Source organism: Nothobranchius furzeri, chromosome 2 (genome assembly GCF_043380555.1).
Source record: "Nothobranchius furzeri strain GRZ-AD chromosome 2, NfurGRZ-RIMD1, whole genome shotgun sequence".
NCBI classification, from domain to species: Eukaryota; Metazoa; Chordata; class Actinopteri; order Cyprinodontiformes; family Nothobranchiidae; genus Nothobranchius; species Nothobranchius furzeri.
In genome coordinates, this window is record NC_091742.1 from 59208553 (window position 1) to 59235341 (window position 26789).

At 41.0% G+C, this 26789-nt stretch overlaps 1 protein-coding gene across 8 annotated transcripts in view; it reads right to left on the reverse strand.

The window, feature by feature from the left end:
- Window positions 1–26789, reverse strand: part of LOC107377179 (uncharacterized) — a 92395-nt gene that overhangs the window by 28174 nt on the left and 37432 nt on the right. For 6 of the 8 annotated variants that reach the window (XM_070546896.1, XM_054747712.2, XM_054747711.2 and 3 more), the window contains 14 exons: window positions 25005–25148; window positions 13180–13311; window positions 13064–13098; window positions 12943–12977; window positions 12697–12852; window positions 12116–12218; window positions 11906–12018; window positions 8825–8898; window positions 8633–8752; window positions 8259–8348; window positions 489–623; window positions 280–405; window positions 153–190; window positions 33–67 (listed from right to left, as the gene is read on the reverse strand). In XM_070546896.1, coding sequence (XP_070402997.1) covers window positions 33–67; window positions 153–190; window positions 280–405; window positions 489–623; window positions 8259–8348; window positions 8633–8752; window positions 8825–8898; window positions 11906–12018; window positions 12116–12218; window positions 12697–12852; window positions 12943–12977; window positions 13064–13098; window positions 13180–13311; window positions 25005–25148 — 1336 coding nt within the window. The remainder of the gene's footprint in view (window positions 1–32; window positions 68–152; window positions 191–279; window positions 406–488; window positions 624–8258; window positions 8349–8632; window positions 8753–8824; window positions 8899–11905; window positions 12019–12115; window positions 12219–12696; window positions 12853–12942; window positions 12978–13063; window positions 13099–13179; window positions 13312–25004; window positions 25149–26789) is intronic. The other 2 variants (XM_070546898.1, XM_070546891.1) reach the window with 1 other exon arrangement.

The following is a 26789-nucleotide window of genomic DNA, read 5'->3' on the forward strand; positions in this document are numbered from 1 at the left end:
AGTTAGAATAGAAACGATGTTTCTGAGCTTACTTTTCCTGTAGAACAGCAGGTAGACATAAGGGTTCCTGGTTGGAGTGAGAGGAAAACATAATAAAATTATTTTCTTATTCAGCAAAAGTACAGAAGAAGAAAAAACAGATCTAAACTTACTTTTCTTCATTATCCACTTGGAAGGGCTGGGGACAACTCTGCATAAAACGGTGACACGTTTTACGATCACAATCATTTTCTGTACTCAAGTATTGATGTTTATCGATCAATAACAATAAAAACATACCTGTGAGACCCTGGTGTCATCATAGTTGTACCATTTGTCATCATCCTGGGATTTTATTGTAGCAGTGTATTCTCCATTTCTCTCACCAATATGCTCCACATATGCATACAGCTCATATATGTGACTCTGGTAACCAGAAAACAGTAAAATTACATAAATGAAAGGAAAATGAGAAATGAATAATAGAGGAACCATGCAGAATACAGAACCTGGTCTCCACTAGGTGGGATATGCAGGAACCTGGGAATTGTCACACTGATTTTTGCATATTTCTTCAAATGGTCCAGCTGAACTCTTTTCAACAGCAGGGTCAGAACTTCTGGATGTTTCCTTAGTTCCAGTTTCTAATTAAAACACAAAACTAGTGTTATTTAAAATGTGATAATAGTTTAAAAATGAACAGATTGTAGTTAAGAAGTAAAATGCATGAAAAACAATGACCAAATATGTAAAGGTTATACAAATTATCACTCACAACAAACAAAACTCACAATGTTCTTCACATACGTCAAAATTAAAACATGAATAATGGATCATTTAATTATTTTCAATCATTTTTTTGTTTTAATGATCTTGTTAATTTTTATAATTACTTGATTTGTTTTATTAAAAGTCCACGAAGACAAAGGGATAAATATAATTCAAAGCCAGTGAAAAAATACAAAAAATTTAAGTAAAAGTAGTTTTACTTAAAAAGAGACTTTTGCTGGTTTTCTAATTTGTTCAACCTGTCAGTACTATAAATGTGTCATAATTTGAGATTACTTCTGTAATGTAAAGCGCATTATAAATAAAATGTATTATTATTATTATTATTATTAGCTGGAGTAAGGATCCAAATGCAGTGAGAAAGGAAATAGGCAGCTAGGTAAAGTCACAAATAAGGTATTTTATTTTAAAGACCTTTGATTTGAGCAGTACAATAATATACAAGCGTGATGAAAGGGCACTTGCCACCTGGCACAATGAGACTTTTATTGCAATGTTTTCTGCTAATAACGTTGCCATGGTAAATCAAAATGCTTAGAAAAGCCACGTTGGGGTGTGCACCCCATAATCATGATATACCCTTTTAGGGGCAGGCTCCTTAATAATAACAACAATAATAATAATAATAATAATAATAATAATTATTATTATTATTATTATTATTATTATTATTATAAACTAAAACTGAACACAAGGGAATACAAACTGAACTAAATGAAAATAAAAACAGTCTAAACAATGCACAGAGAAGGGAAGATAATGAAGTCAAATATAATGAGACGAATAAATAAATGGTCGGTGTACTTTTTGGTATTTGAATTTTTGTTTCAGCAGCAAATACAAAAAAATAATTAACCAAAATGTAAGAAATGCTCTGATTTTTATATTTGATTAATGAATACGAGGGAAAATAAGGTATTTTTTATTATATGGTAAGAAAATAGAACGCTACATCTGTGACTATTAGAGGCTATTAGATTACCATCATTTCTACGCTCACCATGTCCTGAACACGGTGAGCGAAGCTTTGGATCATGTGTGTGAAGTATGTTTACTCTCATGAAGCACACAGCCACTGCTGCCGCTGCAACGCCACTTTCTTCCTCACTGAACGAGTGAAAATCTTCGTCAGAGGTTAAATGTTACTCTTCAGAATCAGAGTCAGCCATTACCAGACAAAGAGCTTTGTCAACAGTGTCAACAGCGAGTCAGCTTTGTAAGTTTCTCCTCTAAAATATTTAATATTCACCCTCTGTGAGCTCTGCTCGTCTCCTCTCCTCAGTCGGGAGCTTCCTGACAGGTGGGGCAGTTTTCAAACTCAACATTTTCCGAAAATGTCGATAAAAACTGTCAAAAATGTTGCTCAGATTGAAGTTACACATCTCCACTATCTTCTTAACTTCATGAGGGATTAAATTAGCAGCTGTGGCTCGTTGAACCCCAGCAGTGATGCAATTTTGGAACTTTGGCGCTTAAAGGGACATCTAAAAGGCTACAATTTTAATACTTCATATGTCGGGTTTCAGTTTACAGGTGTTGTAAAGATGAAAGTGTCCCAGACAGACTGTGTTCTCGAGTCAGGCGCTGGAACATGACTCCCTACTGCAATGCATGTACAGATTTGATGTTTACTTCATTACAAACGCTGTGTTTAGTGGGGGGTGGCCACATATTTCAAGGGATGCTTCATAATCTTTAGCTGATAAAAGAGTAAGTTCAGATGGTTTTGATACAGAGATTATGTTTTTAATATTTAGGCCTAGTGATTAGAACAGTTGCTCACTTTGTTATTGTTGTGTCTGTGATGATGCATCAGCTTTGAACTGATTACCATAGATTTTTGTCATCACTGCCTTAATTCTAAAACTATTGAGGCATGTGGTTTTGGTGCCTAGTCACACAGTAATGCTAGCTCAAACGTGATCTTAGGTCCATCTTGACCCTCCAGCTACAACCTGGTAGTCTACGTGCTCATGTGATGTCCCAAAAGGTCATGTATTTCTGCTAAATGACCAGAAGTTAACTTTCTAACTCACAGGCTGTACTTACATGGTCATGCCACTCTGACATCTAACTTATCCTGTTGAGTATCACAAGACATGTGGTCCTGTTGGCTTCATAAGAACGTGATCTCCAGCTCTCACTGGAGCGGTTCGCAGCCGATGTGAAGCAGCTGGGATGAGAATCAGCTCCTCTGAATCCGAGACCATGGTCTTGTGTCAGAAAATGATACAAGCGGCCGAAATGAGTTTTCTCCGCTGGGCGGCTGGGCTCTCCCTTAGAGATAGGGTGAGGAGCTCGGTCATCCAGGACGGGCTAGAAATGTAAACAAGTTACTCCTCCACATCGAGAGGAGCCAGTTGAGGTGGTTCAGGCATCTGGTCAGAATGCCTCCTTGACGGCTCCCTGGTGAGGTTTTCTGGGCACGTCCATCCGGGAGAAGGCCTAAAGGAAGACTAAGGACAGGCTGGAGACACTATGTCTCACAGCTGGTCAGGGAATGCTTTAGGATTCCCCCGGAGGAGCTGGTCCACATGGCTGGGGAGAGGGAAGTCTAGGCCTCCCTGCCTCCACGACCCAACCGGATAAGCGGCCAAAAATGGATGGATCGATGGATAGATGCTGATTTGTCCAAATTGATAAGCAATAGTTAATAAAAGCTAGTTCACTTCCTAAACAAGCCAGTTCTAGCAAGCTGCCCGGTTCGGCCGACTGGGTAAGCCAAGCATGAGAAACCATCCTCCTTATAGACCTCAAGGTCAAATATTTTGCAAACTGCATCAGATGCAAAATAGTTCTGCCAGATTCCAGCAATCACATAGAAGGTATCTCAGCAACACATTCTCACACCCAAGACATCAAAACATGAAGCGTGTGACCAAGCCTCAATATTTGACGATTTGGGACGCCCCAGCGCGTCAGGAGATGACGATCAGGGACAAACTGCTGACGCAGCGTCCCAGAGCATCGGTATCCGACGCTGGTGGTGAGACGGACATTAGAAGTACTTGTGAACTACTTAACCTTCCCCTCACCCAAATCCTAACCTTAAGGTCACAGTTTATGGACCTTAAGGTTAGGATTGGGGTGAGGGGAAGGTTAAATAGTCGAATAATGTCCGTGTGACCGCGCGCGTCAAACAGGGACGCCAGCGGAGCCACGTGTCCCAGCGTGTCCCTGATCATCGTCTCCTGACGCGCTGGGGCGTCCCGAATCGTCATATATTGAGGCTTGGTCACACGCCTCATATTTTGACGCCTTGGGTGTGAGAATGTGTTGATCTCAGACCAGAGGTTCGTATTTGGGGTAGACCTACGTGCTCCAAATACCCAGAAGTTCAACTCCACGGCAGTCTGTCCGTACCAACTTCTCCGGACCCCCTTGATGGCACGGGGACCTTCACTACAAGGGTTCGTAGACTCTGCACAACTGGCGCGGATGGGTTTGTGAAAAATTGATAGTTTCTTAAACCATTCAGTCAGACTGATTTTACAATGCAGACATCACAAGTTTCTAAGATACTTAATCCGGTTTCGCTGCAGAACATCTAAGCTTACATTCCATTGTTTCAGTCATTGTCTCAGTTATCTTGTTCAAACCATCAATCATCATAATTTGTTCTGAGTCATTATTAGTAGTAGAAATATAGTATTAAATTTAATTTCATAAACTATATTTTTGCCTCTGTCTCAAATTTTTACAAAGGTGTGATTTCCCTGAACTACCAAAAAGACCTGGTTTAATCATAGATCAAATTTCAAAAGATCAATAATATTGATAATTCATATTCATATGGAACATCACATTTTATTGATCATTTAATAAAAGTAACCACTTACATGACGTTACACCCAGATTTGTCCTCACAGCAGCATTTAGACTTTATAACCATCACTGCTCTAACAAGCCTTGCAGGTGCTTACATCCCTGCTATTATTTACAGTTTCCTTTTTTTTTTTTTTACAAACAGTCTTGTTTTAATGCAGAAATCATTTTACTGTGCAGGTTTTGTCTGTTTTAATACTTTTACCTTTGTGTGGATATGTGTGTTTGTTTATATAAATAAAAGCATTAAAAAAACGTTCTAGTTGATTAAAAATCACTTTGAATCTGGATTTGCCAAAGTTATGAATATTTCTGGGATTAACATTATTCAGTTTTTTTTTATTTTTACATTGATCTGTTTCACATAATCTACTCATGTTGTCCATCGAGCTACAAATGTGTGTTTTACTAGAATAAAGTAGTCCGCTCAGGTGTGTTTGGTCTCAGGCAGTCTGATGGAATAGGCAGCGATGCTAACAGTCAGAGCTAACAGTATGCTAGGACGTCTGGAAATGAACACACAGCTGCTTACTGGTTAAGAACCTGTTTTATTGAGCGTTAACGTTTATATGATTGGAGCTGATTATCCTCATATGAAGGAAACTTCTTGGCTTGTTGACATAATTGGAGGCGATCCAACATGAGAACAATAAATGTAGCACTTTCTGTTGTCACCAACAGACTCAACGATAAAGTAACTGCACTTCACAACTATTTTAAAACATTTCTTTATCTAGTTTGTTGGAAGCAAGGAGAGGTCCACTGGATCTGTGCCCAGCCCAGTGTGCACTCCCGATACAGAGAAAACGGTTGTGTCAGGTGTTGCCACAGCAACAGATTATGAACCTGTGCGCTCAAAGTCCTAAACTAGTTGTTGCTACATAAAAGAATCCCCACCTCGTATTTTGCTAACAAGAGGATCCTCACATCCTTGTAAACTCCATAAGCATTATTGTTCATGTAGCCTACATCGGTACAACACCTGTCCTCATAAACCAGACAAAAAAAATAAAATCAAATTTGGTCAGGTGGCCATTTTTCCATTTTGTAGTTTTGATCTAAAAGTGAAGATGGAACTATGAATGCATTTAAAAAAAACAACAAAAAAATTAACAACTCTTTTCTTTTTGATATTTGTTTTCAATCAAAAATACAGTAGCAAGAACGAAAGGCTCACGCTCCAGCTTTCCCTCACCCGAGAACAACACCTCATCCCTGACCCGGAGAACGCATTCTACCCTTTTCTGAATCAAGACCAAGGTCTCAGATTTAGATGAGCTGATTGTCATCCCAGCTGCTTCACACTCGGCTGCAAACAGCTCCAGCGAAAGCTGGATATCATGTTCTGATGAAGCCGACAGCACCACATCATCTGCAAAAAGCAGAGACCTGATTTACCCTTGCCCGGGTTTTTGCCCCGCGACCACCAGAGCTGTATTTCGCTTGAACTGTCGGTACCAGTACTGAAGCTAAACCAGGGGCCTCATTTATAAAACATTGCACATAATCCTTACTAAAACTCTACTTTAGCTCAGCAAAAAAGTTGTTATGCAAACTAATTTTCTGACCTATAAAACTCTGCTTACACATGGCTCTGTGCAGTTTCTGCTTTATAAATCACACCTGTCCTATAAATGTGCTCAGGTGTTTCTGGATCACATCCCGCCTCCTCCACACCCACTTTCTGCCATTAATGGACAATGCAAACTCTGTAATGAATATTGTGCATATAAATAAACCTGCCAATTCATGACATGCCACAGACATGACAGCTGAGACAAAATACATGCTCTGGGGCAAGACATATAGGAATGGAAGGTGTGTGTGTGTGTGTGTGTGTGTGTGTGTGTGTGTGTGTGTGTGTGTGTGTGTGTGTGTGTGTGTGTGTGTGTGTGTGTGTGTGTGTGTGTGTGTCTCCTCGATCCCCAGTGAGTCGTGGAGGATGGCTGCTTATACTGAGCCAGGATCCTCTGGAGGTTTCTTCCTGTTAAAAGGGAGTTTTCCTCTCCACTGTCGCTAAATGCTTGCTTAGTATGAGGATTGCATCAAGTCACTGCTGGGTTCCTTATATAGGAAACATTATTTCTGATTGGCTTAATGAACTGACCTGAATTGGAATGTTTATTATGTGAAGTGTCTTGAGACGACTCTTGTCGTGATTTGGCGCTATATAAATAAAATTGAATTGAATTGAATTGAAAGAAATGGTTTACTCCTTTTCAGCACCACCAAGCCGTTACAGCAGTGTGCTTTGGTTCATTGAGCGATCAGCGGATGTAAAGGAATACAAACGAAGTATCTGTCAGGTGGAGCCTAAGATGGCAATAATCAATAAAAGCCGCACTGGTGTGCAGTGAGGGATCACTTTATTTATTTAAGCAACGTCACTCCCCAGAGGGTGGCTTTCCATTTTGGTTGTCATTGTAATATGAAATTCAGTTCATGTAATACAAAAACACCTGTACACATTTATGTTGTGATTTATATAGCAAAAACTATGAATAGCCTTGTGTGAGCAGAGTTTAATAGGTTGGAAAATTTGTTTCCATAATAATTTATTTTATATCTTAAGTAGAGTTTTTGTAAGGATTCTGCACAATGTTTTTACAGAATGAATCAGGGGGGTCAATATAAAAACTGAATCATACTAAGTGTGCGGAGACAGGAAATATATATTTGCCTAGTGGTAGAGTGTCTGCCCTGAGACTGGGAGATCAGGGTTCTGATCCTTGTCGGGTCAGACCAAAGACCAGGGGCGGATATCGGATTGAAGAAGTTCCGGGGCTTAACACACACACACCCGCGCGTGCGCACGCACACACGTGGCACGCACACACGTGGCACGCACTAGTCAACATCATGTATGTCTTGTACCACATAATTTTTAATCTGAAGCTACATATTAAGCATTTTCAGGGCAGAGTATTATTCCTGTTAGTGTTTAGTGTGAGATGATAGTAAATATTCCTTTTCTTTCTCCAACAACTTTACCTGATGGTAAGCTAACTTTAGGCAAACCAGTAGCACAACAAATATTTTCAAATAAGAACCACAAACCTGAGTCAACACCAGTCTCATCAAAGCCGGGGTTCTGTCGTTGGACTTTTGGTCTAAAAAACATCCTTATGTCCATCTCCACTCATGCGTTTCAGGCAGAGACTGTAGAAGAAGCCAGCTGCTGAAGGGCTTCTTCTTCAGTGGTGGAGGCTCAGGCAGGCTGTATACAAACTACTGCCAGCTGCTCCCTCTCTGTTGGACTTTGGTACTGCATGTTACTTCCACGTTTTAGATCCGGGGCTTTTCATGAAACATTCGGTGCTTGAGCCCAAGTAGCCGGGCCTAACGCCGCCCCTGCCAAAGACTTTGAAAAAATGGGACCCAACGCCTCCCTGCTTGACACTCAGCATTAAGGGGTTGGATTGGGCGGGTTAAACCACCAAATGTTTCCCGAGCGCAACCACTGCTGCAGCTCACCGCTCCCCAAGGGGATGGCTCAAATGCGGAGAAGAAATTTCACACACACTTCAGTGTGTTTGACAACTAACGGGTCTTTAACTTTATAATCAGAAATAATAATTATGAATGGTTTTTCAGTGAACCACTACTTTGAAACCTGCAAAACAAAAATTAAATTTGTTAGAATATGAATCACCAATGAAACTTACATCAGTAGAGTCATATGTGGTGTTGCAGCTTTCACAGAACCGATCCCCGCTGAAGCAAAGGTCACTGAAGTACTTGATGATGCCATCCTCCTGAAGAACATTTAATTCAGTCATCACTCATCTTTCATTAAGAACATAAATAAAACATAGACTGCATCATATAAAAATACACTACAAATCAAAACAATCTTTACATATATAATACATTATTATTATTATTATAAGTTTTGTAGTGATAGGAGCAGTACTAGAAGTAGTTGAAGTAAAAGTATTTTAACTTACATTACATTAGAATCCATATTGCTCAAACAATGAAGAAAAAACGTTTTTCCTCGTAAAGGTCACTTAATGCAAAGTGAGTCAGAATTTCTTACCACATTGTAGTCTTTGTCGTCATCTACCAGAAGAGGAAGTCTCCAGAATGGCTCAGATGTTTTGGTCTCCTTCTTGCACTGAGAGCATTTGTTCTTAAGAATCCTCACACCTTTAAATAGCTTAAGACAAACAATAGAAAGTATACGTATTTTTAAATCACAAATCTATTAGAGTAGTTTTAAGGTCTTTACCTTTGAGGCCACAGAACTGGTCAAATTGCTCAGAATGTTCTGCAAACACTCAGCTGCATCAGGCTGCTCGAATCCTGTCAGGGTCAGAGAAATTTTAGTTTTCCATTAAAGTAAATCTGTGCTTTTTTTTCTCGACTTTGATCTCACTATTGCGTAGTTAATGTTAGCAATACAAGATTCTCCAAGAGGAAGTTCCTGAATTATAAATTTCAGGTTAATTTAAATTTTGTTCATTTTAGCTATGCATCTTTGACATAAATCAGAAAACCAGAGCAGATCAATAATTGTTTTCACCACGAGCAGCAATGGCATTGAAAGTAGCCTGCTGCTTCAACATTTAAACATTCCTCCATTTCATCACTGTCTTTCTCTCCTTGTTACGGACTGGATGGGATGGAGTCACATGACTCTGTGTGACTTGCTGCGCTGAGTCAGTGGCACAGTTTCTTAAATGGACATGGACATTAGCAACCAACATGTCAATTCGTTGTTTTTAAAATGCTGAATACACCAACACACTGCAAAAACTGATTTCTAAGAAAGTTAAAAGGCCTAATTTTAATAAATTTGATCTTTTTCTAGTCTAAAGAGAAATAAATTCATCTTTAGAAAAATAGCATTACTATAATTAAGGTAAATATTTCTAATTATGATCCAAAGTTTCTTGTTTTGAGTAAAACATTCAGCCAATGGGGTAAGCCAAGGTTGCATAGCTAAAATTCTTAAAACTAGCAATACTTGGATTTATTTGCCCATTCAAATGCCGACCGCTAGTTTGCAGTGGTGTGGAATGGGCTTTGCTTCCTCTATTGAAATGTAAATCCCTCTATTATGGTTCAGATACCTCATGTTAAACATGTTACGTATCAGTCTGTTCATTGAATATTCCTACAATAAATTCAGCCCAAAAAAATTGCTACTAACGTCTGACTCAATATATCACAATATATCATGATGCATTGTATCATAAAACATATCGTATCGCCAAAATTTCACCAATACAAATCTCTATACATACACAACCGGTGATGGATGTAATTTTCACTTTAGAAGTGTGGGGGGGTATCTTTACAGTATGCTCTAATGGGAAACAGGCTTCAACACAAACAGTTGTTTTCCACTTGGTCCTAGAGCTCAACCAGTGTCCATTTAATACAGAGTAATATTGTTTTTGGATGGTAAAAAGTGCAGGGGTCAAACCTTGACTTTGGAAAAAGTGGGGGGGACATGTACCCCCCCCCCCCCCCAATTACGTCCATGCTAGTGGTCAAAAGTTTTAGAACACTCCAATATTTGCAGTTTTTTATTGGAAATTATGCTATTTAATGTCACATTGCACTCTGATGTGAAAGCATAGTACAAATAAGCAATTGGAGTTAAAAAGGAAATCATGAAATCAATTTACAGACCAAAATGTATTCTAAACTTTTGACTCATCAACGTAGCCACCTTTGGCAGAAATAACAGCTGAACACACTCATGGCATTCTTTCTACAATAGAAGTCAAATATTCTTCAGAAAGTTCTTCCCACATCTGTTGCAGAAGTTCCCATAAATGTGTGGCACTTGTAGGTTGCTTTGCTTTCACTCTTCTGTCCAGTTCATCCCAAACTAGTTTGATGGGTTTAAGTCTGGAGACTGTGCTGGCCACTCCATGTTTTCAAACTTACCATCTTGTTCTTTTTTTCCTGAGGTAGTTCTGGCACAGCTTGGACTTATTGTTTTGGGTCATTATCTTGCTGTAGGATGAACCCCTGACCAACTAGGCGCATACCAGAGGGTACTGCATGGTGCTGAAGAATGCTGTGGTAGCCATTTTGGTTCAGGGTGCCTCTCACTCTGTACAAGTCGCCGACCCTGGATCCAGCAAAACAGCCCCAGACCATCACACTTCCTCCTCAATGTTTGACAGCTGATGCCACACACTATGGAACCATCCTTTCACCTACTCGACGGAGTACAAAGATCCTGCATGATGAACCGAAGATTTCAAATTTGGATTCATCAGTCCATAATACCTTCTTCCAGCCTTCAGTAGTCCAACGGCGGTGTTTCATGGCCCAGGCAAGCCTCTTTCTCTTATTCTGATGTCTTAGCTGTGGCTTTCTTGCTGCAACTCATCCTGTCAAACCTGCAGCTCGGTCTTCTCATCACAGTTGAAACTGAGACTTGCTTACTACGACCACTATTAAGCTGTGCTATAACCTGTTGTCCTGTGAACTGCCTATCACACAAGCTGTAAACTCTCAGAAACTTGTCCCCTGATGCAGTTGTGGCTTTGGGTCTGACAGACGTCTTCCTGTCAGAGTTTGTCCCAGTTTCTGAGTGCCTTTGATGGTGAAGGACACTGCACTCACTGACACCTCAACTTTCTTCACAGTTCCAGGTGACTACCTCTTGAAGCTCATCAAGAGAGTGCCAAGAGTGTGCAAAGCAGTAATCAGAGCAAAGGGTGACTATTTTGAAGAAAGTAGAAAATAAAACATGTTTTCAGTTATTTCACCTTTTTTGATTAAGTACATAACTCCACGTGTGTTCATTCATAGTTTTGATGCCTTCAGTGAGAATCAATTTAAAAGGTCATGAAAATAAAGACAACACACATTGAATGAGAAGGTGTGTCCAAATGTTTGGCCTGTACTGTACATAAATGTGTACAATTGTGTTTAATTTATTTAAATGATGGCACTCTTAGAACTTCATAAGATTTTCATTATAAAGGTTTGTCAACTACTGCATTAAATAAGTCATTATGAAATTGGCTCAAGTGAGCAAACTTTTATTTACCAGTTAAAAGTTAGATTTATTATTATTATTATTATTATTATTATTATTATTATTATCTGCGATGGACTGGCTCTCTGTCCAGGGTGTACCCCGCCTACTTGCCCGTTGACCGCTAGAGATGCCCCCCCCCCCCCCCCCCCCCCCCCCACGTGGACAAAGCGGGTTCAGAAAATGGATGGATGAATGGATTATTATTATTATTATTATCATATTTCATTTGTCTAAATATATGTGGACCATTGAGACCTCTTGCAAACCAATAACTTGTCAGCATGAAAGAAATCTTAAGTGTACCTGATGTAATGTCCAGTTTCTTAGTGATGTGTTTAGTGTCGCCTGTATTTTTCTTCAAATCCATAAAAAGACTTTTAAGATGGAAATCAGGAGAGTCGTCTTCATTGTTGTACCTGAAAGGAAAAACATGATCTATCATGAGTGACACAGAATCAGATTATAATCTCTGTTCATTTAAACGTTAAACTGAGTTTTAATCCCACAACCAACCTTTCCACGGCCTCTCTGAACTCTCTGGTCATGAACAACACCTGGAGAACGCTGTTCAGGTAACATGTTGATCCTTGGTTCAGCAAGCCCTTGTACTTGAAGCCTTAAAGAATTAATTAATTATTCATGTAAATAAATCACTCATTGGGTCATTTCTGTTCAGAATTAACCAAATTGAAATCTTTGTAATCCCACCTGATATTTGATCTATTTGACTAAAGGAAGTACAATGTGTCTTGGTGAGTTTCTCATCTTTACAATGAGGAGTCATCTTCTTCTCTCCATCTTTTTGTTTGTCCACACATGTCCTGTCATTAAGTCCCTCAGTAGCATCATCAACACTTTGCTCGCCATCACCTCCATTTTTACCAGTTCCTCTAGATCTGGTTCGGTCAAATGCTTCTCAGTCTCATTCCTTCTTTGACGAGTTATCATTATTAATTCTTCTTGTTCTTGAGGAACACCATTACTTTCATGTGTCTCCTCCCTAACACTGTCTATGCTTTTCTCATCATGTTCTTGAAGAACATTTAAGGTTTTGTTTTGACCTCTCTCCTTTTCACTGTTCACATTTTTCTTACCTGGAATCAAACTCGTTTTATCCTGTTCATCAGGTTCCTGTGTTGCTGCCTCACTACCACTCTGTTCTTTTGTCTCTACATCCATTTCAATTTTTTCTGTTTTTTCTGTTTCTACGTCTCCAGATGTAGACGCTTCTTTGATGTTTGGAGCAGGAACTGGAAATTAACCAAATAAAAATTTAAGTAGATTCTCAAAAAGCCTCATAGTCAGGAAAGTTAGCATAGAAATGATATTTCTGATCTTACTTTTCCTGTAGAACAGCAGGCAGGCAAAAAAAATTCTAGTTAGAGTGGAAAGAAAATATTATTGAAATGTTGTCATATTTAGCAAAACAACAGAAAAATAGAAAAACAGATGAAAACCTACCTTTCTTCACTCAGCTGGAAGGGCTGGGGACAACTCTGCATAGAAAAGTAGCTCGTTTTACAATCAAGACCATTTTCTGTGTTCAAGTTTATCAAACAATAACATGAAGAACATACCAATGAGACCCTGGTGTCATCAAAGTGGTACCATTTGTCATCATCCTGGGATTTTATTTTTACAGTGTATGTTCCATATCTCTTCCTGTCACCTAATTGCTCCACACATGCGTACACCTCATATCTCTGACTCTGATGATGAGAAAACAGTAAAATGGCATAAATGTAACGTAGAGATGAAAATCCCATCATTAAAAAAAACATGCAGAGTGCAGACCTTTTGTTCATCAAAGGCTGGAATTTTTGGGCAAAGTTAAATGCCATTTGGATTAACCCTTTAACTTCCTCACCAAGAAAAAAGGCAATGGAAATGTTCCTCGTTTGAATTTTTTGATTTAGGTCAATAAGGTCATGAGCAGAGGTGTGGACATGAGTCAAATGACTTGGACTTGAATCAGACTTGAGTGATTAAAGCTGCAATAGCAAATTTACAGAAACAAGCTAGTTTTTAAACACAAACTCTCATTGGGTATCACCACGTCTGCCAGAACCAGAAACCCACATTGCCAGAGAAAACAAGAAAGCTCTTTACACACCAGTTGCGGTTTTCTAGGCCCAAACGTCTTTTGTTGTCCGTGACTTCAATTGTTGGGTTTTTTTGGAATCTGGTAGTTTGTCCTAAATTGAAGTGGTAGCAGCCGACTGTTTCTCCTTCTCTGATATTATTGAGCAGAAAAACTCTCACACCTGTGGTGTTCTGTTGCAAAATGCACAAGCGCGTAATGAATGGAGGGCACAAGTAATGCAGAAACGTGGCAATTCGGTGAGACCAACAGCTGCATGGTCCAATCATTGGTTTGAGACTAAGCCATGTTATTTTCTGATGTTTTCAGACAAATGCAAGAGAACCACTTTACTAACATTTTTTAAAAAGAATATTTTTATAATAATCATATTGATAATAAAATATGCATAGTTATACTATGTTAAAACATTGTTAAAAGGCTTGAAAAAATGTTTTAATCTAGCTTGTTCTGATTTGTCAATGTAGATTAATGCTTTTTTTAAGTTATCTCTGATTATATTCAGTCACTGAGCTTTTCCATGCAGGCTGAATATGAGTCTCCTACACCTATCTCCAGCATTAGCTTCTGATAGAAAATAGACGGTGAAACTCTTGGATTAGACCACATGTGCCGGACATAAGGCCCGCGGGCCACATTTGGCCTGCGGAGCATTTTTATGTGGCCCGTGAGATAAATATCAAAAATATATTAAAACTGACTCGCTGGCCAATTTTACCGCAAAGACTACAACTCCCATGATGCTTTGCGACGTTAGCGCAGAGCCGAAGCGCCCCCTCCTTTGTGTTTTTTCCAGCATCTGCTGCGGGTGTCTGCAGCTTTGCTGTCTCGGACAAACTAAACACTCCTCTCACTCAGCGCCGAGTTTACTCAGCTATTTGCCCACGTTGAAGCCCAGAAACGGAGATTTTAACAGCTCAGTAATGTGTTCATGACTGAAAGAGAAAGTTTTCCATTTAACTTCCAGACAGAGCTGATATAACTCCAGCGAGCAGCAACACGCTCAAACCAGCATGACTCTGTGGCTGCTGTAGTTTTTATTTTTCCTCCACGACACACAACAACGTGGTCGAACTGCTCAGACATGTTCATCAGCACAAACCTATGTGAGCACCTGTTGTCATCTAATGTTGTCATTATTATGATGAAGATGAACAAAACAACAGGAGTCTCCTCCTCAACTCAGATCAACCCCATGATGCAGGTATCTGGCTGGAACAGGTGAGCATCACAGTAAACCAGTGGAGCAAACTGAGCTTTAAATATTTTGGTTTTATGCTCTTTTTCTGCGTTTTATGTAAAATTGACTTTCTCGTGTGTAATTTGGTTATTCCACATTCAGTGTTAATGCAAAAACAAGTTTGTTTCCAAATTAAAAGGTTCAAAATTGCATATAAGTTGATAAAGAAAATGTGCAAATTTGCCGTCACTTTTTCAAAAAATATTACGTTTGGCCCGCAACTTCGCCCCAGATTTTAATTTCGGCCCAGTGTGAATTAAAGTTTGACACCCCTGGATTAGACAATCCTGACAGATCTACGTCACACTGTCACTTAACATTCATGGCCTCACCCATCTTGACTCACGACAAGGAAGGCTGTTGTTGGTTTAGTGTCTGGGAAAGAGCAGAGAACATCTCAGCTGGTAGAAGCTAACCATCAGCATTAGCAACTCCACCACACAGCAGAACTCCTCCAGGCTTGTGTTATTTGTGGAGATAACATAAAAGTTGCAGAGCAACCTGAGTCAGTCGTAGAGTTGCATTTCTGTTAGCCAATCAGAGGTGAGATGTCCAAATATCAAGAAAGTTCCTGACACAAGCGCGTCCAAGTTTTATTCCCCCCTGAGTAACACTAGCAAGGCATTAAGTCCTTAATGGCATTACATTAATCTCCGCAAACAAAGCAAGGAACCTTGGTGTTATCTTTGACCAGGACATGTCATTCAAATCCCAGGTTTCACAATTTTGTAGGATTTCATTTTTCCACCTTCGGAATATTGCTAAGATTAGAAGCATCCTTTCCAGGAGTGGTGCTGAAAAACTAGTTCATGCATTTATTACATCAAGACTGGATTACTGTAATTCATTACTCTCAGGCAGAGGTGGAAAGTAACGAATTACATTTACTCACGTTACTGTAATTGAGTAGCTTTTTTGTAAATTTATACTTTTTAAGTCGTTTTTAAAATCTGTACTTTTACTTTTACTTGAGTAAGTTTTTAAAAAAGAATTGTAATTCGCTACATTTTACATCATATCCGTTACTGAGTAAAAATAAATTGTAGGCTTGATAAATTAAAAATATTACGTGCAGCAGCGTCGGAACAGAAAGAGACCCCTGCATGAGCGCCACGTCTACACCGTGGGGGGGGGCTACACGCTTTATGATGAGGACAAACAGCCATTTTTACCGCAGTTTTGCTCAAAAACATCAGTTCGGTCCCTGTGATCCACTCGCTGTTTACCTCCTCTCTCACTCCTCTCCTATGGGTTGGAACCCGCACCTTCGTGCACCGGTGTGACGTCATCAGAATTCTGCTCGGTTCGGTAACCAGACTCGGTTCCGTGTTTGAAATGTGTTTCCATACCGCGTACGGAAGCGGCAAAATAACGTTTAGCGCTCATAACAAGCGGATTCTCAGCGCTCTGCTCATAAAACAGAAGACCTGCAGGCCTCTGTGAGTGAAAACATCCTGATACTGTTCAGGTGTAAAAATTGTGCTCCATCCCTGTGTTTGAACTCAGAAGATGCTCCTTGATGCCACAGATATGTGATGATTTAGCTTGTTTCTTTATTTTCCTCCAGAATAAGAGATTAAATTATTACAAAAGCAGTTCAGTGTAGTTAAATTAGTCATTCACATGATTCTAACATGCTGCAGTGTGTGTGTGTGTGTGTGTGTGTGTGTGTGTGTGTGTGTGTGTGTGTGTGTGTGTGTGTGTGTGTGTGTGTGTGTGTGTGTGTGTGTGTGTGTGTGTGTGTGTGTGTGTGTGTGTGTGTTAGGACTGCATAAGACAGCATGGCTTCATCAAATCCATGCATCCAATATCTTGGCTGAAGTAATGGCTCAGGAAAATAACTTATATTTAATAAACAATGATGTCTCTGCAGTGTTTATGATAATGTTTTATCTTATATTGGACCTATCTTTGGTCTGGGAGGTGTAACTTATCATGATACAAGCCTTTTAAAACATGTTAAAGTGTTACAAGAGGAGATAAATGCATGAATTTGAAGTTCATATTTGGAGACCAACCTTCACAGTTTGGAGGCTCACGCTGGTGAGGAGACATCATTAGTTCTAGTAACACCTGGGCTCCCACTGCCTGTTCTGACAGGATATACGTTACGGGACCCTTAAGGATTCCAGTTGGATGATTGGAGGATTATTTAGGAGGATTGGAATGAACAAACTGATTTCAGTGGTGAAGGGTTAAATGTATTGGCTCGGCATTAAAATTGTAGAAATGCAAAATAACTACACTTTATTATCTATATAAACATGTACTGGGTCCAGTTTTTTTATTTATTAAGGACTTTTGTCATAAATCATTACAGAAAATCCAAATCCTCTCCTCCAGACAGTGAAGAACTGTGTTTCGCATACGTCACTCCAGCACGTAAAACAAGCTTGCTGCTGATGCTAATATTGTGAATCACTGTTATTTGTTTACTTTCATGCTCCTAATTATTATGTAAAATTGCGTTAACAGCTGCAGCAAAAGGTCTGAGCCATGTGTCTGTGTCCTACCAGAGGCAGGTTTAGCAATTTGGGGGCCCAAGGCGAACACAGACATGGGGCCCCTTACATAAAATTGTCAACAATCTTACCTTTAACTGGATTTGCGAAACTCTCCCCTCTTCTGACATGAGTTATTTTCCATTTTTATTAGTTCTCCTCTTTTTTCCTGTTTTTCCCTCCTTTTGAGTGCTTTCAATATTTGCTCTGCTTTCTTTTTCCTGTCAGTGCTCCTGTGCTTTTGCCTTTGTTATATTTTTTCTATTTTCTATTTTGGTCTATGTTTTCCGCCCTTTAAACATTTTCCATTGTCTTTCCTTTCTGCTTCCTTTTGATGTTTACATCGAGAAACGACGTCACTCTCAGAAGTGAAAATAAAAGCTTTTATGAAGCATGCTGCTTCTTTCTCTTATTGGAGCCACTAGGATAACTCCATGTCATGCTTCTTGTTTTGACTATCGCTTTGAGTTTGTTATGAACGCTCCCGCCTCTCTTCTTCTTCTTCTTCTTGTTTGTGGTCTTATGGCACTTATGGCAAACAACCATTTGGTGCATTACCGCCACCAACTGGATTGGAGTGGAATGACTACCAATCACTTCCTGTTTTTGCATCGCCGTCTTAATAACCCTCTTATGACCATAATTATAACAGGGCCGCCTGGTATGTTTTTAATCTTATGGCTGTAAAATTGTAATAAAAAGTGCAAAGTGTGTGTAACTCTTCTCCTTTTTTCAGAACAACCTCAGCTTTTAGTGTATGGTTTGTATTTAGAATGTATTTCTATTAAAGCCTTTAAAAAATCTGCTTAAAAGAGAAAAAAGCAAAAAACGGATTTGAATTTTTTACATTTATTACTGAACAGGAACTTTAAAATGACTGGGCAAACAATTTGGAATGAACAATTTAAACTTTGAGGTGTAATGCATCTATTCTTAAAAAAGTTTGAACCTTGGTATCTTTTTTTAGCAGTTTTTAAGACCATTTATTTTTGTAAACTTTCAGACGTTTTTATTTGATGTGGTAGACCTTGAAGCAGTTTCTCTCCAGCTGCAGGCAGAGTGCTGCACACCTCACACTGCCATGGGGTGCTTCTCTTGCACACCGTGCTGCTATACCAAAAACTTTTGTTTTAGCAAATATAATTATTTATTGTAAAAAGATAAATAATGCTGGAATGAAGCTGAATCTTAAAATTAGCAAATAGTTGAGGGTTGTTCAAATAAAAAAATAAAGACGGAACAAACATTCATACCCTGGTTCACCGGAGAACTGTCCTTCTTCGTGGTCACTGTCTTCAGATATAAGCCTTCTGTGACACCTAATAGATCATGTTGATTTTCTTTGAGGCATTTCCATAATTTCATGCTGGTTTTTATGCTGATTAGCTTCCCTGTCCCGTTATCCGCTTTCACCGCGGCACTGCGCTCTGTTTCAATCAGGCTGTACAGCAGGATTTCCCCTCGTAGCAATATTTTCCATAACTCTGATTGCTTCATGCTATAGATCGTTGGAAAGCTGCTTTTATGTACTTTTAGGAACCGTTGGAATTTTTTGAATCTGATCAGCCATTCAAAAGTTATAAAACGGAGCATTTTGGATGACAAACTCAGCACGTCTCTCTGTGTTGTGATTCGTTGCACTCAAGACGGGGAATCCCGGTGGCTACCGTAATATATTGTATATGCATGAAAAGCCCCATTTTTAATATTTTCAGCACTTTTGGAATTTTAATGATATCTTGAACGGTTCAGGAAATATGGTAACGAGAAGCATGTCCAATCCCGTCTGTGGTGACAGGTTGGTAATAAGAATATTGTGGCATTAACAGAGGAGTGCCGGTGGTCATGGCTAGGAGGCCCCCCAACACAAGGGGGCCCCAGGCGGCCGCCTACCTATGCCTAATGGTAAAACCACCTCTGTGTCCTACACGCATTTTTAAATAACAGTTCTGATCTAAAATAATAACTTACATCTATAAATCCATCTAGAACCGCACCGCTACTTCTGGACTCTAGACAAGTCCCGTTAGCATGACTGCAGCAAAACTGCTAACCGTGTTAGCTCTGGTAAGGAAAGAACAAGTCCTTTGGGAAAGCTACGACACACACACACACACACACACACATGCACGCACGCACGCACTCACTCACACACACACACACACACACACACACACACACACAGCTCATCAGTTCAGAAGGGAAAAGTCATGGGCTTGTGACGATAACCTAATTTATGTTACTAGTTTGCAGTGTAACTGCCTTTGTACTTCAATATGCATATTTGTTCATTTAATTAAAAAAACGGCCACTTTGACATTTATACCCCATTGTCTTTTTTTTAACTATTCAGAAGAGCCCGTCCTTGCACAGTCAAAAAAGTAACTAAGTAACTTTTACTCTGACTACATTTGAAATAAGCTACTTTTTACTTTTACTTGAGTACATTTTGAGGCAGGTAATTTTACTTGTAATTGAGTAAAATTTCATGAAAGTAATTATACTTGTACTTAAGTACTACATTTTAGTACTCTTTCCACCTCTGCTCTCAGGAAGTCCACAGAATGTAGTTAAAAGTCTTCAGCTTGTCCAAAATGCTGCAGCTAGAGTTCTGATGAGAATTAAAAAGAGAGATCATATCTCTCCTGTCTTAGCTTCCCTACATTGGCTACCTGTTAAATTCCGAATACATTTTAAGATCCTTCTTCTCACATATAAAGCTCTTAATAATCAAGGTCCATCATACATTAGGAATCTGATTGTTCCATATGTTCCTAACCGAGCACTTCGCTATCAGACTGCAGGTCTACTGGTGGTTCACAGAATATCTAAAATTAGGATGGGAGGCAGATCTTTTAGTTATCAGGCTCCTCTCCTGTGGAACCAGCTCCCAGCCTTAGTCCGTGGGGCAGACACTTTGTCTACTTTTAAGAATAAGCTTAAAACATTTTTATTTGATAGGGCCTATGGTTAAAATCTGATGTTAGCCTAAATCAGGACAAGTGGGGGAGTAGAGGGAGGTGGAGTGTACAGTCGGTAAAGACGGCTCTCCCTTGCCCTGCCTCCAACATGCCTACATCTAAATAGGATAGATTATCCCGAGTTATCTCTGTAGTTATGCTGCTATAGGCTTAGGCTGCTGGAGGATACACTGACCACTTCTCACACTCTACTGCTTTCTTCTACAGTCTGCTCTTTAACTGTACTATTTTGTCCAATTTCAGCTGTTAACTTTATTTTCTCTGTAAGTGTTTTTCTCCCCAGAAGAAGCGACAATGGCGTTCTGCTGAGCTGTGGTGGCCTCATGGAGGGGGCCATCGACTAGCACACTGCTGCTAACCACTTAAACATTCTCTCTGTCCAGATAATAACTTTTTGGTTTCCTTGACTTTTGATGTGCTACTACTAGTTTATCCGTTTAATTATAGATCCACTAGAATAAATACAATAAAGTTTATCTTTCACCAAATAGAATATTTACTAAGACATCACAATATAACTGTAGACACATTACTTGTCCGTGTGTGTGTGTGTGTGTGTGTGTGTGTGTGTGTGTGTGTGTGTGTGTGTGTGTGTGTGTGTGTGTGTGTGTGTGTGTGTGTGTGTGTGTGTGTGTGTGTGTGTGTGCGCGCTCTATCTTCTCGATCCCCAGTGAGTCGTGGAGGATGGCTGCTTATACTGAGCCAGGATTCTCTGGAGGTTTCTTCCTGTTAAAAGGGAGTTTTCCTCTCCACTGTCGCTTTATGCTTGCTTGGTATGAGGATTGCTGTATAGTCACTGACACTAGTCAGTGACTTGATGCAATTTGCTGGGTTCCTTATATAGGAAACATTATTTCTGATTGGCTTAATGAACTGTGAATTGGAATTTTTATTATGTGAAGTGCCTTGAGACGACTCTTGTCGTGATTTGGCTCTATATAAATAAACTTGACTTGACTTACTACATACCACTGCAAATGTACTGATTAAATGAATGTCCCACACCTATAAATCTATTGAACCCAGTAACACTTACAGATGTTCATATTTCTGTGTAAACTATCGTTGAGAACTGTGAAAACGTTTTGTCTCCTTTTATGGAGAAAGCTGCAAGTGTGAGATCAGTAATCCAAGGATCTCTAACCCTCCCACTGTCCTAATGAGTGTGACCCCACGAGGAAAGTTGACCATTGAGCAGGATTGATGGTTTATCCCTTGGGTCCATGTGGCAGGGGTGAGGAGTGAGCACCGCCTCACCCCTGCCACGTGGACCCAAGGGATAAACCATCAACCCTGCTCAATCGTCAACTTTCCTCCCGGGGTCACCCATAAAGACAGTGGGAGGGTTAAAGAACCTATATCCATCTTTACTTGCAGCCACGATTGTGTCAGGATATGAGGAGGTTGGACCTCATGTGCAGGTACCCAAAACGCCACGGAGAGATGAGGTGTTGGAAAACAAATCCTTTCTTTAAAGGGGTGTAAAAGAAACTAAATCCCAAGGCTCAAAACACTAGAAAACTGGAAACTCAAAACCGGAACACACTAGGCTTTAACAAACACTGACAAATGACAGTGCACCAACAAACACTTCTTCTGCTTCTTCTTCAATGAATTAGGAAGGCTGGACACCTAAAAGGCATATTGCTGCCACTACAACCACTCCCACCGCTGAATCTGCACAACCCATCACACACAACAAGCACATTTCTCCACTTCCACTGCTGTCCTATACGACACACAACCTCTATAAGCTGCCTGATGGGCCCCACCACAATTACAACAGCGAAGCGGAAGATCACGAAGCTTGCCCTCATGGTCACCTCCGACACCTCAACCCCTCCACACAGACTCTGGCCACATATCCAAAGCCCTGAAACTTAAAGCACCTCAAGGGAGGCTCCTCATAGGCCCTAACTGGGAAACTAAGATTGCCCAACTTGACGCGAGCCGGGAACTCCACCGCGTCAAAACTAATTAACAACGGAGTGGACCCATGCTTAACACAACCCAAATGCTGCACCACCACCACAGTCTCTCCACTCAGGACGTCCACCACCTCCATCTCAGTAATGTCATTAGAGACACCATAAACCACCCCCTTAACCAATACTCCAGACCGTCATTCCGAGAATTCGACACTCACCCCCAGGAACTTCTCAAGCTCCAGGGCCCGGTGGAGCTGGGTCTTCGTCCTACAAACTACCAACAACAACTCACCAAAAACAACCGCTGCATCTTTCACATCACCAATCAGTCCTCTCAGCTCCCTAGACACCGCCAACAAGTTAGTGGTAGCAAAACGAGAACCACCCGCCGCACGTATACTTACCACAAAGCCCCCCTCTGCAGTCCTCCCCTGCTTCAGCTGCAGATCCACATCACTGTCCGATGCGCCATCACTGCCCCCATGATGCCGCTTTGCCACCCCGTCACAAACGACTGAATGGCCTTACTAGCTCCCCACCGCCCCATCCTCCACCACAATCAAGGCTGATGCAAAGCCGGACTGCCGTCGTACCGCGCCAGTACAGGCCATCGGCCGATGACCCGAACTTCCCCCGAGCCTAAACTGAACCAAGAAGCCACCACCAAACAGGCCGATGCTCCGCCCAAACTCTGACCTTCCACCAACAAACACTGAGAGACAAGAGGGCTTTATACACAGAGGGAAACAATCAGGGAAACAGGTAGCAGGTGTGTAGGGAGTGTGAGCTGAAGGGAGGCAGGAGACACTAAAGCCCTTTTCAGATAGACATTGTGGAACATTTGCAGACAATTCAATCCGGTTTCAATCCAGTTTTTAACTGGAACTGTGTTTTCAGACACACTACTTTTGTACCGGAACTTGTCCTTTCGGCTGCGTTCACACAGCAGGAAAAAGTTCCAGATGTCTGACAGCGGCGGGGGGGGGGGGGGGGGGGGGGGGATCGGACTCATGTTAAGAAGAAAAGAAGAAGAAAATATCATTTCTATAGCGCCTCTCAAGATAAAAATCACGAGGCGCTTAAGCATAATTTTGCGCACACGAAGACGCATAAGAGACCTGGATGATGAAGCTCAGTGGTTAAAGGAATCACTGAAGCGGTGTGAAGCGCTCCGTCGCACGTCTAGGCGGTACCGTAGGAGGCGAGCTGCCGTGGTTCGCCGCATGCTACAGCAGCGGGCTATCTAGCGTCCCCCGGTCCCCTCCTCCTCCCCCTCCCCCTTATCCGGAACTTTACCTCACCAGTTTGAAGCAGCCACCCTGTCCGTAACAAGTCCGGACCTGTTACTAGGGGCTTCGTCCGGTTAAATTCCGGAACAAGTTATCCGGATGTTTGTATTCAGACACAAAGGTCTTACAGACAGAGTCCGGAACATTTCCGTTTTTCATGGCCTGTCTGAAGGGGGCTTAACTAAATGGGGAAGGAACACATTGTTCTAAAGGGAGATACTGACTGGATGATGTAAATTTACAGAGAACTAAAGTGATAGGGCCTTTGCTGTGGCAGGTCTTAAGCTTTGGAACGAGCTTCCTCTCAAGGGCCTCCACCTCTGTAGCGGTTTTTAAGGCAAGGCTAAAAACCTACTTTTATTATCTGTCTTTTAATCTTTCTAACTAGTTTTATTGTTTTCGCCGTCGTCGTCATCTTCCGCTTATCCAGGTCCGGGTCGCGGGACAGCATCCCAACTAGGGAGCTCCAGACCGTCATCACCCCGGCAACCTCCACCAGCTCCTCCGGCAGGACCCTAAGGCGTTCCCGGACCAGATTGGAGACGTAACCTCTCCAACGTGTCTTGGGTCGACCTGGGGGCCTCCTGCCGGCAGGACATGCCCGAAACACCTCCCCAGGGAGGCACCCAGGGGACATCCTGACCAGATGCCCAAACCACCTCAACTGACTCCTTTCGATCCGGAGGAGCAGCGGTTCTACTCCGAGTCCCTCGCGAATGTCCGAGCTCCTCTCCCTATCTCTAAGGCTGAGCCCGGCCACCCTACGGAGGAAACTCATTTCGGCCTCTTGTATCCGCGATCTCGTTCTTTTGGTCATTACCCAAAGCTCATGACCATAGGTGAGGATTGGGACGTAGATCGACTGGTAAATCGAGAGCCTGGCTTTCTGGCTCAGCTCCCTCTTCACCACGACAGATCAGATCAGCGTCCGCATCACTGCAGACGCTGAACCAATACGCCTATCGATCTCCCGATCCCTCCTACCCTCACTCGTGAACAAGATCCCGAGATACTTAATCTCCTCCACTTGAGGTAGGACCTCTCTCCCGACCCGGAGTTGGCAAGCCACCGTTTTCCGGTCGAGAACCATGGTCTCAGATTTGGAGGTGCTGATCCAGTTTTAGTGTTTTTCTTATACCAATCTGTGTACTCACTGTATTTTATATCTGTATCTTGTGATACAATGTTTTCATTTTCTGGACTTAATGTTTTATGTTTTTTACTTGATCAGTGTAGTGCCTTGGTGGCATCTTTTTGCCTGTAAAGCGCGATTTACAAATAAAGTTGAGTTGAGAGAGTTGTCTGTCTCCACAGTTGTGTGTGAAACTGATTTATAAATAAATAAGTAAATGAAATGAGTACCTGGTCTTCATTAGTCGGGATTTGAAGGAACCTGGGAATTTGCACAACACATTCGATTTTGACATCCTTCTTCAAAGTGTAGTCAAATTTATATCTTGTCAGCGCTAGTGACAGAACTTCTGGATAGTGCTGCATTTCCAGTTTCTAGTTAAAACACAAAAATGGTAGTTAACATTTGAATTTAATTTGAGGCAGTTAAGAAGTACTATACATTTAAAACAATCAAGTGAAACTTTTTTTTCACAGTTTGATTTTCTGTAAACTTTCACAACACTGGAAAATAAATTGGTGAAATTTGTCAGATCAAAGGTTATATTGTCTGGTTCTGCTCATTGCTAAGTTAGGAATGCAGAAATGTATCATGTTATAACCATTAATCTGGCTGATCATGACCACTACCTTTTTAGATGGTCTCAATAAGGGTTTCATTCATTCATTACGCCCAATAATGGCGTAAATTAATCTTTCCCAATCCATGCTGAACCGTCAGCTTTCTCCTTCATCAAATCCACCTTCTGTGCCAGAGTTTGAATCTCAGCCAAAGTTCCAAGCTTAAGACTCATCTCGACAATTATATGAGTTTGTGCATTCACAGTGCGGTGTAATCCATCCCTGAGCTCCGGGATTGAGCCAATATTCCTCGACAGCTCATTAGTTTTCCGGTAAGGCAGGTAACTGCTCAGGCCAAAAAGCAAGAAACCTGACACCAACACCACGAATATCCAGACATCTTCAGAATCCTCCACAGATAGTTGAGAGAGGCAGATCAGGTTCCACTGTTTCCGGGAGTCCATGATAAGCCCAGCTGGCCCTGTCCCAGAGGGGCATCCAGGAGCCCCTTCTCCCATTCTCATCGTTGAAAAAATTTCATCAATCACGTTGAGAGACCAACTGACCAGGTCCATTTTTAATCATTTCCAGTTTCCAGAAAAAATGCAGAAGCGTCGTACACCCAAAGACAGACAAAGAACCTTGGGATAAGATAGGGAGGAGAGGAGGAAAAAGCGTCTGTACTCTCCTAGAGCCGGTTGACCCAGCCCAGATAGGTCAATTGTATTCACATCTGGGTAATCTGTATGTTTTCCGTGCTCAGCCAATCATACATCCTCTTGGACAGATAATTGGTTCTGTTCATAATGCCTCCTATCACCTTTATGCAGACGACAAGGGTCCATTTGGTGCCCTGGGCGAATACACTCTTCTACGCCACCCCCAACAACATTATACAGGTTATAGGTTATATGACCAGCTTACAATTCTGATTGGTCATACACTGACAATAGGAGACAAATCAACAATAGACTCCATTCAGTTAAGAGCTAATTTGTTTTAGGCTTAAAAAGATCCAGAAGATGACATAAACAACAACAGTGTCTAATCTCTTATTGTGGTTTCAGGGGAGATTAAACTCATAATACCTGCCATTATTATGACATGTGCTTGTTTATGAGGCAGCAGCAAGCAGGTGCACAGAGGGAGAAAATAGCTGTTAAAAATACAGCAGATTTCATGATTTAGAAGATGCATCGGTGCAACTTATGAGTGCCTGTTTTATATATTGTGGCGATGTTGTGTTTGTTGCTCTATTGTTGCAAGCTAGCCCCCTGATTAATCAACCACTTAGTCATTTATCTTCTGCCGTAAAGTCAAACTTGAGGAATTTGGGTGTTTTTAACCAATCAGTATTTCTGATTTGAATTTGAATGCTGTTCTGTTATTGGACTTCTGTGCTCGTCATGGATTGTCAATAATGAACACCATGTCCAGAAATAAAGGTGTTCATAT